The 12,511-nt window shown below is 35.4% G+C and overlaps 1 protein-coding gene across 1 annotated transcript in view; it reads right to left on the minus strand.

Annotated features, from left to right (window-relative positions):
- LOC112050827 (tubby-related protein 4) overlaps positions 1–12,184 on the minus strand; it is a 36,472-nt gene extending 24,288 nt beyond the window's left edge. The window contains exons 1-2 of the mRNA XM_052884714.1: positions 11,918–12,184; positions 3,640–3,804 (exon numbers count right to left, since the gene is read on the minus strand). Coding sequence (XP_052740674.1) covers positions 3,640–3,804; positions 11,918–12,013 — 261 coding nt within the window. The 5' untranslated portion in view covers positions 12,014–12,184. The remainder of the gene's footprint in view (positions 1–3,639; positions 3,805–11,917) is intronic.
- Positions 12,185–12,511: the final 327 nt, after the last annotated feature.

The raw sequence follows: 12,511 nt of genomic DNA on the forward strand, positions 1-12,511 counted from the left end.
CCTAATTCTCGTAGCTTTACAAAATTGCCCAGTTTTATTTCATATAAATAACTAGTAAGTTTATATGTAAAGTTATCTGTACTAATATTTTAAAGCTGAAGAGTTTGTTTGAACGCGATAATCTCAGGAACTACTGTTCCGATTTGCAAGATTATTTCAGTGATAGATAGATTTATCAAGAAAGGCTATAGGCTATATATTATTCCCGTATAACTATAGAAACGGGAACCACGCGAGTGAAACCGCGCGGCGTCAGCTAGTGTTTGAATAAAAGCAATCAAGTTCCGCGTTCTCGTACAATTAGCTCGCGATTGAGCGCAGAAATTATGCAGTTAGTATTCAAGGTTTATCCAAGGTTTCAGACATGCACGGTATTCGCAATAAATAGCAGTGCTAAATGTGTTACCTGCTATAATAATGTAGGGGTTTTAATCATATAGTAAAGTCTTATGTCTATGTTTATTGTATCGTTTATATCAAGCTTATATATAATTTAATCCGCGATAAAACCCAGTCACTGAATTACTATTAGCAATCACGTACCTACCTAGTGTTTATATATGTTGCTAGCTTTCTATACGAGTTGTAGGCAATGATAATTTCATACTATAGATCTGCTACGTCCCTATTAAATAAAAAAGTGATCCGAATAATAGGCACAATACTGAGCGCATACATGCACAATTTTGTCTTTTTATCTACTAGTATAAAAATAAGTCGGGTTTTCCTTCCTGACGCTATAACTCCAGAACGCACGAACCGATTTCCACGGTTTTGCATTCGTTGGAAAGGTCTCAGGCTCCGTGAGGTTTATAGCAAAGAAAATTCAGGAAAAATTTCAACGTAAGGTAGAGGTAGGGTAGGGGTAGGGTAGGGGTAGGGTAGGTGTAGGGTAGGGGTAGGGTAGGTGTAGGGTAGAGGTAGGGTAGGGGTAGGGTAGGGTAGGGTAGGGTAGGGTAAGGGTAGGGTAGGGTAGGGTAGGGGTAGGGTGGGGGTAGGGTAGGGTAGGGGTAGGGTAGGGTAGAGGTATTTGAAAGTTTACATCGAGTTTCACGCGAACGAAGTCGCGGGCATCCGCTAGTTCCAATATATATTTATTTATATGTAGTTTTTACACTTCCTGAACACACAATGCCACATTGTAGACGATATTTAGGTATTATTTGATTAAATAACGTTCGTTGCTGACCACAACTAACATTGAGTTGTGTATAATTTTCCTCTTTTGAGCGTCTAATTTTTCATGCGCTAGTAACAGTGTTTAATATCATTGGTTGTAGGTATATAAGAAATCAAAAAGCCTTAAGGAACAGCTATAAAAACTATAAATAAACCATCGTAACACCACACACACGATACTAGCGAATATCCACGACTTCGTATATATTTCCATCCACTTGTTACCACTTAAATTGTCAGAAATCGTTTATTAATGATAAGATGTCAAGTAGCCTAAACCTCGGACTATTGGACTATTTGTACTACCAATAGTTTGTGCTGTGCGTTGATTTATCAGTCAGTTTTCCATTTGTATAATGGAATAAACATCGAATTGAGAACCTCCTGCTTTTTTAAGGTCGGTTAAAAATGAGAAATCGAAATATTATTCAATGAAATAGCACACGTAAAAATTAACAAAGTTTCAGTTTGCCATCTATAAAAGTTAGGAAAGAAAGAAAGACTGTCTTAGATAAAACCCTGGAGATTGCGGTAAACTTTTATTCTGCCGACCAGATTACCAAGTAAAAGCAGAAAACCTTATAATACTTGTTCTAAATAATGTTTTCTATTTCAAATACAATTCTGAATCTACTATAGGTATTCCGAGTTTCCTATTTATTTTATGATCACGAGATATATCGGTTCTCATCACACGGTTGAGAAGATACCGACATGAAAACTGAATATTTTAATGTCATACCGCATATAAATAACATGTTGTTTATTCAGTCTTCACTGTATTAACCACGACGTAAAAAAAGGGATGTGCTTGGGTAATTTTGGTGTATCTGTGTGACTATGTGTCTGTCTATTAAGTCTACGATCCAATTAAATTAATGTAATGCACATAAAGGTACATAATGCACATATATATAATAAATTTGGTCACTATGAATATGCGAGGAAGTTGTGATAGCCAGAATTTGGCCATTTTATGAATTGTTAGGTATATATTATGTATAAGTAAGTATTATATATAACTGTTGTATAAAACCGTTAAAGATATTAACTTTAAGGTCAGGCACATGTTTTTGATCTAATAGATGTGTTTAAAATGTCTGTGTGCTGTGATATGAAAAACTGATGAAAGTCATTCATTCAAAGATAAACATTCCACGCGAATATGCGACTCGTTAATTAATTTCTAAAGTCGTTAATTGTTGCAACGTCTTAAAAAGATAATTGAAGTCGGCTGTAAGATGAATAGCTTCTTAGACGGAGGTTTTGTTTAAATTTGACGCGGCTTTGCAGCTCGTCTGGCTTTAATGCGAAGGGAATTTACAAAGAAGAAAAATGTGAAAATATTTTCTTCTTTATTAAATGGAACAACTATTGTTTTCGTTAAAAAGTGTGCTTCTTATTGTTAAGGCATAAATTTAAGCTATTATTAAGATAGCTAATTGTATACTGTTGTAAATAACTAAATAGGGTTTTGTTTAATGGTAATAATAAATTCTTATTTAAAGTTTTTAAACGTGTAATAATAAAAGTTATTTTTTTGTTGAGGGTGTTGTGAGGATGAAACTTTTAGACAAAGTGTACGTAATGAATAACGACTAAGAACACGATCATTCTAAAATAGCAATTACAACTTTATTTAGACTGCGATAAATAAGAAAGTTCGAGAATCAAATATTTATTGACAGTAAGAGTTCTCTAAATACTTTTGGATGTAAATGTATACAAATCGAACCGCCTTTAAGTTAATATACATTAAAACCCCTACAGGTCCCATACAAAACCTCCTTTTTAAGGCTGTTAGTAAAAATATTTATCGATTCCAATCTATCGCTGTTACGACTAGCCATAGACAAGTAGACGCCTACGAGCTACAGCCTTCACGACAAAGCGTAGTGATTTGCTACGCGTGATCTACGAGATGTCTACCGCTACGGGGGCTACGGGCCCTTCAATGACGTAAGACCGAGACGTTAGCGATTTCAGTCCCTGTTACTAAAATAATATATTCTAGTAACTAAAAGTGATATGTTTATATATAAAGAGAAAACATGGTATAGTTTATTACATACATATTCTACGAACAAAAGAATATTATTTCGTCTTCGTGAAACATCGAAAAGATATACAGATATAATACATAAAAGTCAAGCACAAATTTTCTCTGAATCTCTTAAATATATAAGTAGAGAGCGAACGCTATGTTGTCCGTGTGGAATTCAATTGTTTTAAAAAATTGGATAAATAAAAATAAAAAATCCAAAGAAAAGGTTTTGGCTATAATTTGTTAAATTTTCATGTAAATTTATTGAAATGTGACTATATTTTTTTTTTAATTACACGTGTTCCAGGATATAATTTGTCTCCATTCCAAATTACAGCCAAATCTATTAAGGCGAACCATACGGTGAACCGAGTCCTTGTAGACTACGGAACCATAAAAGGGGTAGTAGTGCTTACATCAGAGCGGTGTCCCCGCAAGTTGTAGTTGGTGCGCGCGGGCAGGTCATGCGGACGGCGCGCGTGCGAGGAGGTGAAGGTGACGCCCACTACACCTCGCACGTTGCCAGTCGCCAGCCAGCCCTCCTGGTAGTAGTTGTTGCGGTTCAGCTTCCACCCCTCCTCCTGGGAACAATTACACTAATTATATACAACGTCGATGGACGTTGGGGTCCCAAGCTGCTGATGGCGACCCCGCACCGGAAAACGCAGTATTGTCCCCCACTAGGTGGACCGAGGTTATTAAGGGAGCCGCTGGATGCTGGCGGCTCGAGACCTTTGTTTGGAAGTCCATGTAAGAGGCCTATGTCCAGCTAGGCTATTCTGTAACGATATTTTTATAACTCGCTAGTGCGAGTTTCTAATTCACCTCTATCTCTCTCTGTTTACACAGTACTATAAAATGAGAAAGATAACGGTGATTTTGAAACTCGCATCGTAAGAGAATAGCCGTGCAGCAGTGGACGTCTATCAGCTGATAATTAATTATTAGTTATACTTTCAAAGTTAATTGCATACGTTTTTATAATAAACTGTCACATGAAACAGGTTCAAAGTTTTATTAAAAGTTTATGTAATAGTCGTATATAGTGTTTATGATTATATAAACGATAAAAAAGCTTGTAAAAAAACGTACTACTACATAACTGGCTATCATATACTTATTGTTAAATGGTGATAAACTAAAAAAGAAAACACCTGGCTGGCTGAGTTGGCTATTCTCGAACCAAGGCAAGTTTGGGACCGTCACCGTCACCATTACCTAATAATATCATGACGTTTCAAAATTTAAGCGGTTATAGGGGAATCTTTGGAGCTAAAGAATCGATTTTAAGAATTCTTTTACTACTAGAAAGTGTCATAGGCTATATTTTGTCCCCGTAGGAACTGAGACTACGCGGGTGAAACCGCGGGGCGTCGATGTTTTATATACGCGCAATGACGAAAAGGCTCGTAAAAATATTTTCTGTAGCAAATGCTGCGTTCACTTTTTTCATTTTGTGGTACAGCTATATATTTTTCCACATAGGAAATTGTGACCATGTATCTACAAGTGACGTCAAGCTTGATCCGTTGAAGAGAAATGTTGACGTTTTGTGCTTTATTGCACAAAGGAAAAGCTTCGTACATCGGAGAAACTTAATGCCTGGGGGCATTTTCATTCCGTTTAACCTTTTGAAAATGAGAACAGTGTAACGTAGTGCGTAGTTAGACAACATGAAATCATATTTTTTATTTAACAAAGAATAGAAAATGAAAAAGTTTTAACAACAAAAAAAATATATATCAATGTCTGTTTTTTTCTTACACTTTAGTTTTGACGGCCTCCGTGTCGCAGTGGTATGCGCGGTAGATTTACAAGATGGAAGTCCTGAGGTTCTATCCCCGGCTAGGCTGATTGAGGTTTCCTTAATTGGTCCAGGTTTGGCTGATGGGAGGCTTCATCGGTAAAGACGTACCGCCAAGTGATTGAGCACTGCGGTACGATGTCGTGTAGAAACCAAAAGGGGTGTGGATTTTCATCCCCCTCCAAGTTGTTACAACAAGTTAGCCCGCTTCCATCTTAGATTGCATCATCACTTACTATCAGGTAAGATTGTAGTCAAGGGCTAACTTGTAAAGAATAAAAAAAAACACTGTGTGTAGTACTTCCCCGGACGACTTCATAAACAATTATAATACCTACTGTCTTTGTTTGAACAACAGTGAACGCTAAAATGAAGCTTCTTTTTAATGGGGATAGAAGGAAAGTTATTTAGTTATCACATAGACAATATGTGTCGCCATTATCAAACAAAGGGATACGGGTTAAGGGGTTAGGGACGACACATTCCGGAATTCGGACACGCAATCCAACAGATTGTGTCACTGAGTTACGAGTATCTCTGTTTATTTAAATAAAACACCACTATCTACGAGTGTGTAACTGTGTACTCGTACCTACGTAAGCACATAATACTGAATATGTTGCGGCATTTTAATTTGCTTGTCGAGTGGATTGAAACAATTTTTTATTACTTTGATATAATTATAAATAATGAACAATTTGTGGTTTATATTGCGAATTTGTAAAATTCCATTGATCATTAAATCTACAAAATGGTAAAAAAACTATTGTAAATTATTAAAAAAACTATTGTATTCTCTTTACAATGGTTATGTGAAAATATAATACCATCAGGTATACAAGAGTCCTATTAATTAATATTAATAGGACTCTTGTATACCTAATTCTACTCGTAATTTTCGCTTGAGATGATACACTACTCTTATACTCCTCGTAATTTTCGCTTGAGATGATACACAAAACGTAAATTATTGTCTCGTAGCAATAAGCTGCGGAGCTGTAGAAGCATGTAAAACAAAAATGTTTGGAATCATTTTAAATATTTTCAACTAAGGAAAGTATCAACTTGACTATGAGCTGCATTTCTAATGTATTTAGGGGTATTGTACAGCTAACCTCTGATGGCTACCTAATTGGCCCAACCAGCGGTGAGCCTATAAATATACCCGACTACGGCGTAGCCAAATGGAAGGATTGTGTTTTGAATCAGTCACTCTTTGCCATATATAATAACCTCTGAAAGTTTGATACAATTAATCTATTTGACATGTTTGGATGCTGTAGTACACTAACATTTCAATATAATAGACAAAAATAACCAAAGCTCAAAAATCAAATTTAGAAAAACAAATTATCAAAATCGGACTACTCGGCAAAAAGTTTCAAATGTTCATACATAAAAAAAATAATATACACGTCGAATTGTTAACCTTTCTAGTTGTTAACCTTAATTGCCTTTCGTCGGTTGATAAGCACATCATGTAGCATATGCCTTTTTAAATTGGCGTTCAATTTCCGGATTAGATCTACTACAAATGAGTGTGTTTTTCAAAAAACACAAATAGGTTTATAATTGCAATCATCACTAGGTGTAATAGCATGTCCTGGCAAATGCGGTGCACCGGAGATGGAAGAGAGATTGGCAATTAGCCAAATAGCTGTGCCTTAGCAGGCTGGACTCATGTGTGACACGCCCACTGTGGGGTTCGAAATTCGTCGGATGTAATTAATTTCTCAATAAATCAGTTAGTTCTGACAGTTACTAATGTCTGCATAGTTGGTAGGTACACTCTACAGTTCTTTAAATATGATATACATTATTCCCTTGCCTCGCCGCCTCATTTTCGAGAGATTAGTTTATACGTTCACGAATCATGAAGCTCTGAGTTCGAGTTCTTTGGGTTGTAAAATATTGAGCTTTTATGAAATTCTCAGTAACAGTCCACAATTGCCAATAAAGCTACAACTCCATGCCTCGAAACGCAAGTTGAACCGTTAGTTCCGTTCATAACACCTCTTAAACATTTGGAATAGCGTGGTGGGTCTCAGCTCTAAAGTCCTGCTCCTGTAATGAGATAGGCCTATGACTCTGTAATTGGTCATTAGAATAGAATAGAAAATGGTTACTTTTATTATATAACCGTTTCCAACTTTAAGCAATAGCAGATTTTTACAGATCTTAAGAATGTAAGCGACTATTTCTTTCATCTTCCAGTATAAAAGTAAATAGAATTATTTGGAAAATACCTATAATACTTACCTACACGTGAAATATATCGCGCTAACGAGAATTCACTCAGCCAAAAGCTTTTATAATAGAGCTTTTGGCCGAGTGAATTCCCTTTATCACGTCGAATATTTGGATTGCGTAATAACACCACGTTCAATTTTCATTAAACAGACAGGACAAGCTTATATGATATTGATATGCAAATGTTTTTATAATGGGATTATTTCTACATTGTTTGAGATCTATTTTCATCCGGCTACCAAAGGGTATTTAGTCAGTCTATTAAAGCAATGTATATTGTAGGTATAACATAGTTATCCGTCTATCGTAAACTAATTTTTTTAACCAACCTCATCTCAAATTTTATATAAATTGTTCAGGTTGTCCCGAAAATAGTACGACATACTCTACAGAATGATAAATGACATAATAAAAAAAGATACCGGTCAACTTGAGGACCTCCTCCTTATTGAAGTCGGTTAAAAATGAAGCAATATATGTTAGCCGAAATTTTACGGTTTCCAAGTAATAGTATTGATTTTTAGACGAAATACAAAAATCCTTACCTTCAGTGCAATTTATTCCTACCATGAGCTGAAAAATGAACTAGGCAAATTAGTAAATTATTTTTAAAAAATTTCGTCACAATTGCCATTTTCGTTCCGAAATGGGTTGATTATGTAAACATCGTAACGTGTTCCTGTTACTTGAATACCTAACAAAACGATTTACATTGAATCATAAAATAAGCAGTTCAAATGACAAAATTTACAATTAATTATAGTTTATAATTAATTATAGTTTATTATTAATTTAGTTTACTTGTATGTATTTTGATGAGATATGTCGTGCGATTCTGTATATAATTTTGTGATAGAAAGCATTGCGAAGAACCCTAACTCCTTCTATCCTATCAATAGAGTTTCAAAGTTCGAGTTAGTAGGTAAATACAAACCATCCTATCCCCAATCAATCATCCAATAAGCAAAAACAGATTTCACCAAGGTCGGAACTTCACTCGAACTGTTGTTATCTCATAAAATATCAAGTAGATAATATAGCTACGAGTAAATATATATTTGAACGTTTAAACATATAAATTCATATATTCATACAATTGTAAATACGAGTAGGTACATACAATTGATTAAAGTTTTTTTGGCTGGTGGGAGGGAGGCTTCGTACTGCCAAGCGATTAACGTTCCGGTACGATGTCGTGTAGAAACCGAAAGGGGTGTGGATTTTCATCCTCCTCCTAACAAGTCAATACGTTCCAATAGGGCAAAGTCTGTATTATCTACCTGTATTATATACCTAAGCGTAATGTACCTACCTGTAAAATTTGTGTGAAATTCATTGAGAACTTTAGTAGATAAGCTATATAATTAAATCAAATCAAATCAAAAATCATTTATTTCAAGTAGGCTCAGTTTACAAGCACTTTTGACACGTCAGTTGACTATTTGTAAAGATTCTACCACCGGTTCGGAAGGCAGGTTCTGCTGAGAAGATACCGGCAAGAAACTCAACAGTTGCTCTTTTGAAAAAGTTATACAGTATTATAATTTACAATTGATAACAATTACTGTTACATTTCTTATAGTTTTACTTTCTGTGTGAAGGTGGAAATTGATCCAATGAATGTGGATGATTAGAATATTTTACCTTACTTATTTTAAATCACCAATACCAAACATAACACAATTCTACACGTTACGCAAAACGGGTTTTTTACGTGATTTAAAAAACATACAGACATTTACATTTATTAGTAGGTATAAGATGTTTGGATAGGTACTGCAAACGACCCCAATGACAGACTTTTATCTATAAAGGAAAGGAACGTCGCAATTTGGAGTAGGTACATAGCTAGTACCTAGAAACGAGAACAAGCTTTTCAGGTTACGTAACATTAATATGCCACGGTTTCATTACAAGAACATCTTTGATTTTAATCTTGGCTCTACGATAAATAAACGAACAGGATATTTACATTTGTGTACTTAGTTAAGTAGCACTTTGGTAATTGACGAGATGTTTTCATTAATACGAGGAGGTTTCGTGGATTTTTTTAACTCTCTATACATATTATAAAGTGTTTTCCTTCACGTCTGTCTGTTTGTGATAAACTCAAAACTAATTAACTTATTTTCATACGGTTTTTAGCTAAAAGTATAATTATTATTTATGAGGGAGGTAGAGTACATACTTTGATGAAAATTGTTGGAAGTAGAGGATAAAGTGATCGAGTCACATCCAGCCACCTAAGAGCTTTCATCGAAAATGCTGTATATTACCTTGGAATATTCTTATATTCCGGATATGTAGGTCTATCTTTAAGGATAGCTTACTATACCTATTATATCTTACAATAAAAATAATAGGTACACTCATCTTTTTAGTCATTCAGTCTTTGACCAAGTTACCTAAATAAAAGTTCAGTCTTTGCATATTTTAATTCGAAAATCCTCAGAATAGCCTCATTACTTAATGCGCATATTCATAAACGAAACATTTATTACAGTCAAATCATATTCATCATTCCTCTTTATCTCGAGATAATTATGATGCAGGGGACTGAGTCGAGTCGGGGTAAAACGTTACAATGAAACATAAAAGGTATATTAAAATCCCCTGGAGGATAGAATATTGCAATTTGCAAGGAATGTAAATAGAAAAGGGCTAAGCTTTCTAAATGACGGTCTTCGGTCCGTGAGTTCAAAGCCTTTTTTAAGCCGGCTTCACACGACGTAATAAGTATATAAGCCGTTTTACTTTAGTTCTTCCTATATAGGCACGAAAGGTAGGTATTTCACCTTATAGGTATGTGCATATCAGCCTATTATAACGACTCCTTTCAGGGCCTCCTTCCTAATAGGAGAGACGATATGAAACGTAAATATGAATAATCTTTACATACTTACAATAAATCTGTAGATAGATCAATTCTGTACATGAAATATATTTCCAAAATAATTATCAGGAGATGATTAGTGATCGATACTGATGCCAAAAATGCAATCAGTAAAACTTTTGTCTGCCTGTCTGTCTGTATGTTCGTTATAGAAACAAAAACTACTCGACGGATTTTAACGAAACTTGGTGCAACTGTTCTTCATACTCCTGGGCAGGTTATAGTATACTTCTCATCAGGCTACGATCAACAGGAGTAAAGCAGTGAAGGAAAATGTTGGGAAAACGGGAGAAGTTACTCCATTTTTACAGCGATACTACTGTAAGGGCTGGATTAAAGAGGTCTAAGGGCGGACGAAGACGCGGTCGTCCGCTAGTATAACATAAAATTGAAAATATCGAAAAGCCCCGAAGGTAATGAAATTATTAATTACACTCTCGATCAAGTCATCAATATTCTCTTCCCCACTTTCAAACCCCAGAACTTTTAAACGTCCCAACCGATTTTCATCAAACATATCTAAGAACACTCACACATAAGTCACGTTTCATACACAAAACCTAAATTGAAATCGCTTCATCCGTTCGGGAGCTATGGTGCCACAGACTGACAGACACCCCTCTTTTTGCGTCGGGGGTTAAAAAGTTCTTTTAAAACGTAAATTATTTACTTAAAAAGAATATTCTCTGTAAATAATACCAAAAATGGCAGAACCGATGGGAATCGAACCCACGTCTTTGTGAACGGCCACAGTTCCATTAACGGTTCCACAATGTTTGACATTATGTTTCAATACGTAAGTATTCCCAATATTTTTAAATTACCTTCCCTCTCCTGTATTAATGAAATGAAAAAGATGATCTGCTGGGGGCTCCACTTTCATCTGCTCAAAAGATAGGTTAGTGAAATATATTATTGTATTAACTGTAAAAACTTGATCATTATAATATTTAAAGTAGATTAATATTTAATAAAAGTTTTAATTCATAAATAGGTAAATACCTATATTCATTCTAAAAGTACAATAATCATATCTAAACATCGCAGAATTTGTATAAATTGTATAAAATTAACTATTTAATATTGTAATTACCTGTTGGATTATTTTATTTTCTCCCAATCATAGTGAAAAGTAGAATGTAACACGCTACGCTAAAAACCCATTATAACTCGGAATTCTATTAACATTTGACCCTCAATAAAAACCCATTATAACTCTCTATTTACTCACCTACCTCTATTTACTCAGGAGTAAAACTACCACGTACCTATATATTAGGTCATTTAAGCCCCTTGTTAACAATCTAACGTGTAAGCAATTAAGAAAGCAATCTCTAGGATACCGTAACTTAAGGTCTGTAAGATATAGTATTCAATTGAAATATCAGTTTGTCTTTCAGTAGGTATGCCTAGGTAAAGACAGATATGTAATCATTAAATACGAATATTTAGTTGTTTGTGCAATCAATTTTGGTACCTAGTTACTTATTATAATAAACTTACAACTATTTTGCTGAGGCACTAAAATATAGGAACGATAGGGATCTGTAGTTTGGTTTCAACGAAAGAAAACATACAGGTAACATAGTGGTTTTATGTTTTTTTCTGTTTCATCTTGAAAAAAATACCTAATATAGGCAATCTACACGTAATCTTTCAGTATTTTTACTCATTAGTCTGGAGTAGGTACCAACTTATAAATCTACAGGTTGCTATTGAAATATAATTTGGCACCAACCGTACTCACCTCTGGCAGCTCGTCGGGAACTTTGCCCATCCACGACAGCGACAGAATCGTGCAGTCGCATTTTGCGTTTACGTTCCTTTCGAAGTGTAAATGCATTATTGTGAAACACTGAAACCTTATCACTGATCGGTCAGATCAACCGCGCGCGTTTTCCACAGCCACCAAACACCGCGAATATGTCATTTTTAAGAGTGCTTCATTATGAGAGCAATATAAAACGTGTAACTACGGGTTGTGGGTCGGCCGGCTGGCGTGACAGAGGGTGACAAGCTGCCTGGCTTTCCCAAGGGCCGTAGCGCGCAGATATTGATTGCGCGTTAGGAGCCGCGCACCGCGGCCTCTGTGCTTAGTTAACGCTAACTGGGAAAAGTGGGAAAAACTCGGAATCGCGCTGCGATGGCGCCAAGGTTAAATGTCCCAAAGTGCCTTTGTTGTGCCTTTTACAATGGGACGTTAATTGCAGCTAAATAGTTTTGAGTGGGAAATGCGAATTGCATTTTGTGTGAAAACGTGGCTATTGGTTAAAATTAGCTGTGGGCAATATTTTCTTTTTTATCGTATAGCAAGTGATGGGATTATTGAGCATGAGGTTTA

The sequence above is a fragment of the Bicyclus anynana genome, chromosome 12 (genome assembly GCF_947172395.1).
Source record: "Bicyclus anynana chromosome 12, ilBicAnyn1.1, whole genome shotgun sequence".
NCBI classification, from domain to species: Eukaryota; Metazoa; Arthropoda; class Insecta; order Lepidoptera; family Nymphalidae; genus Bicyclus; species Bicyclus anynana.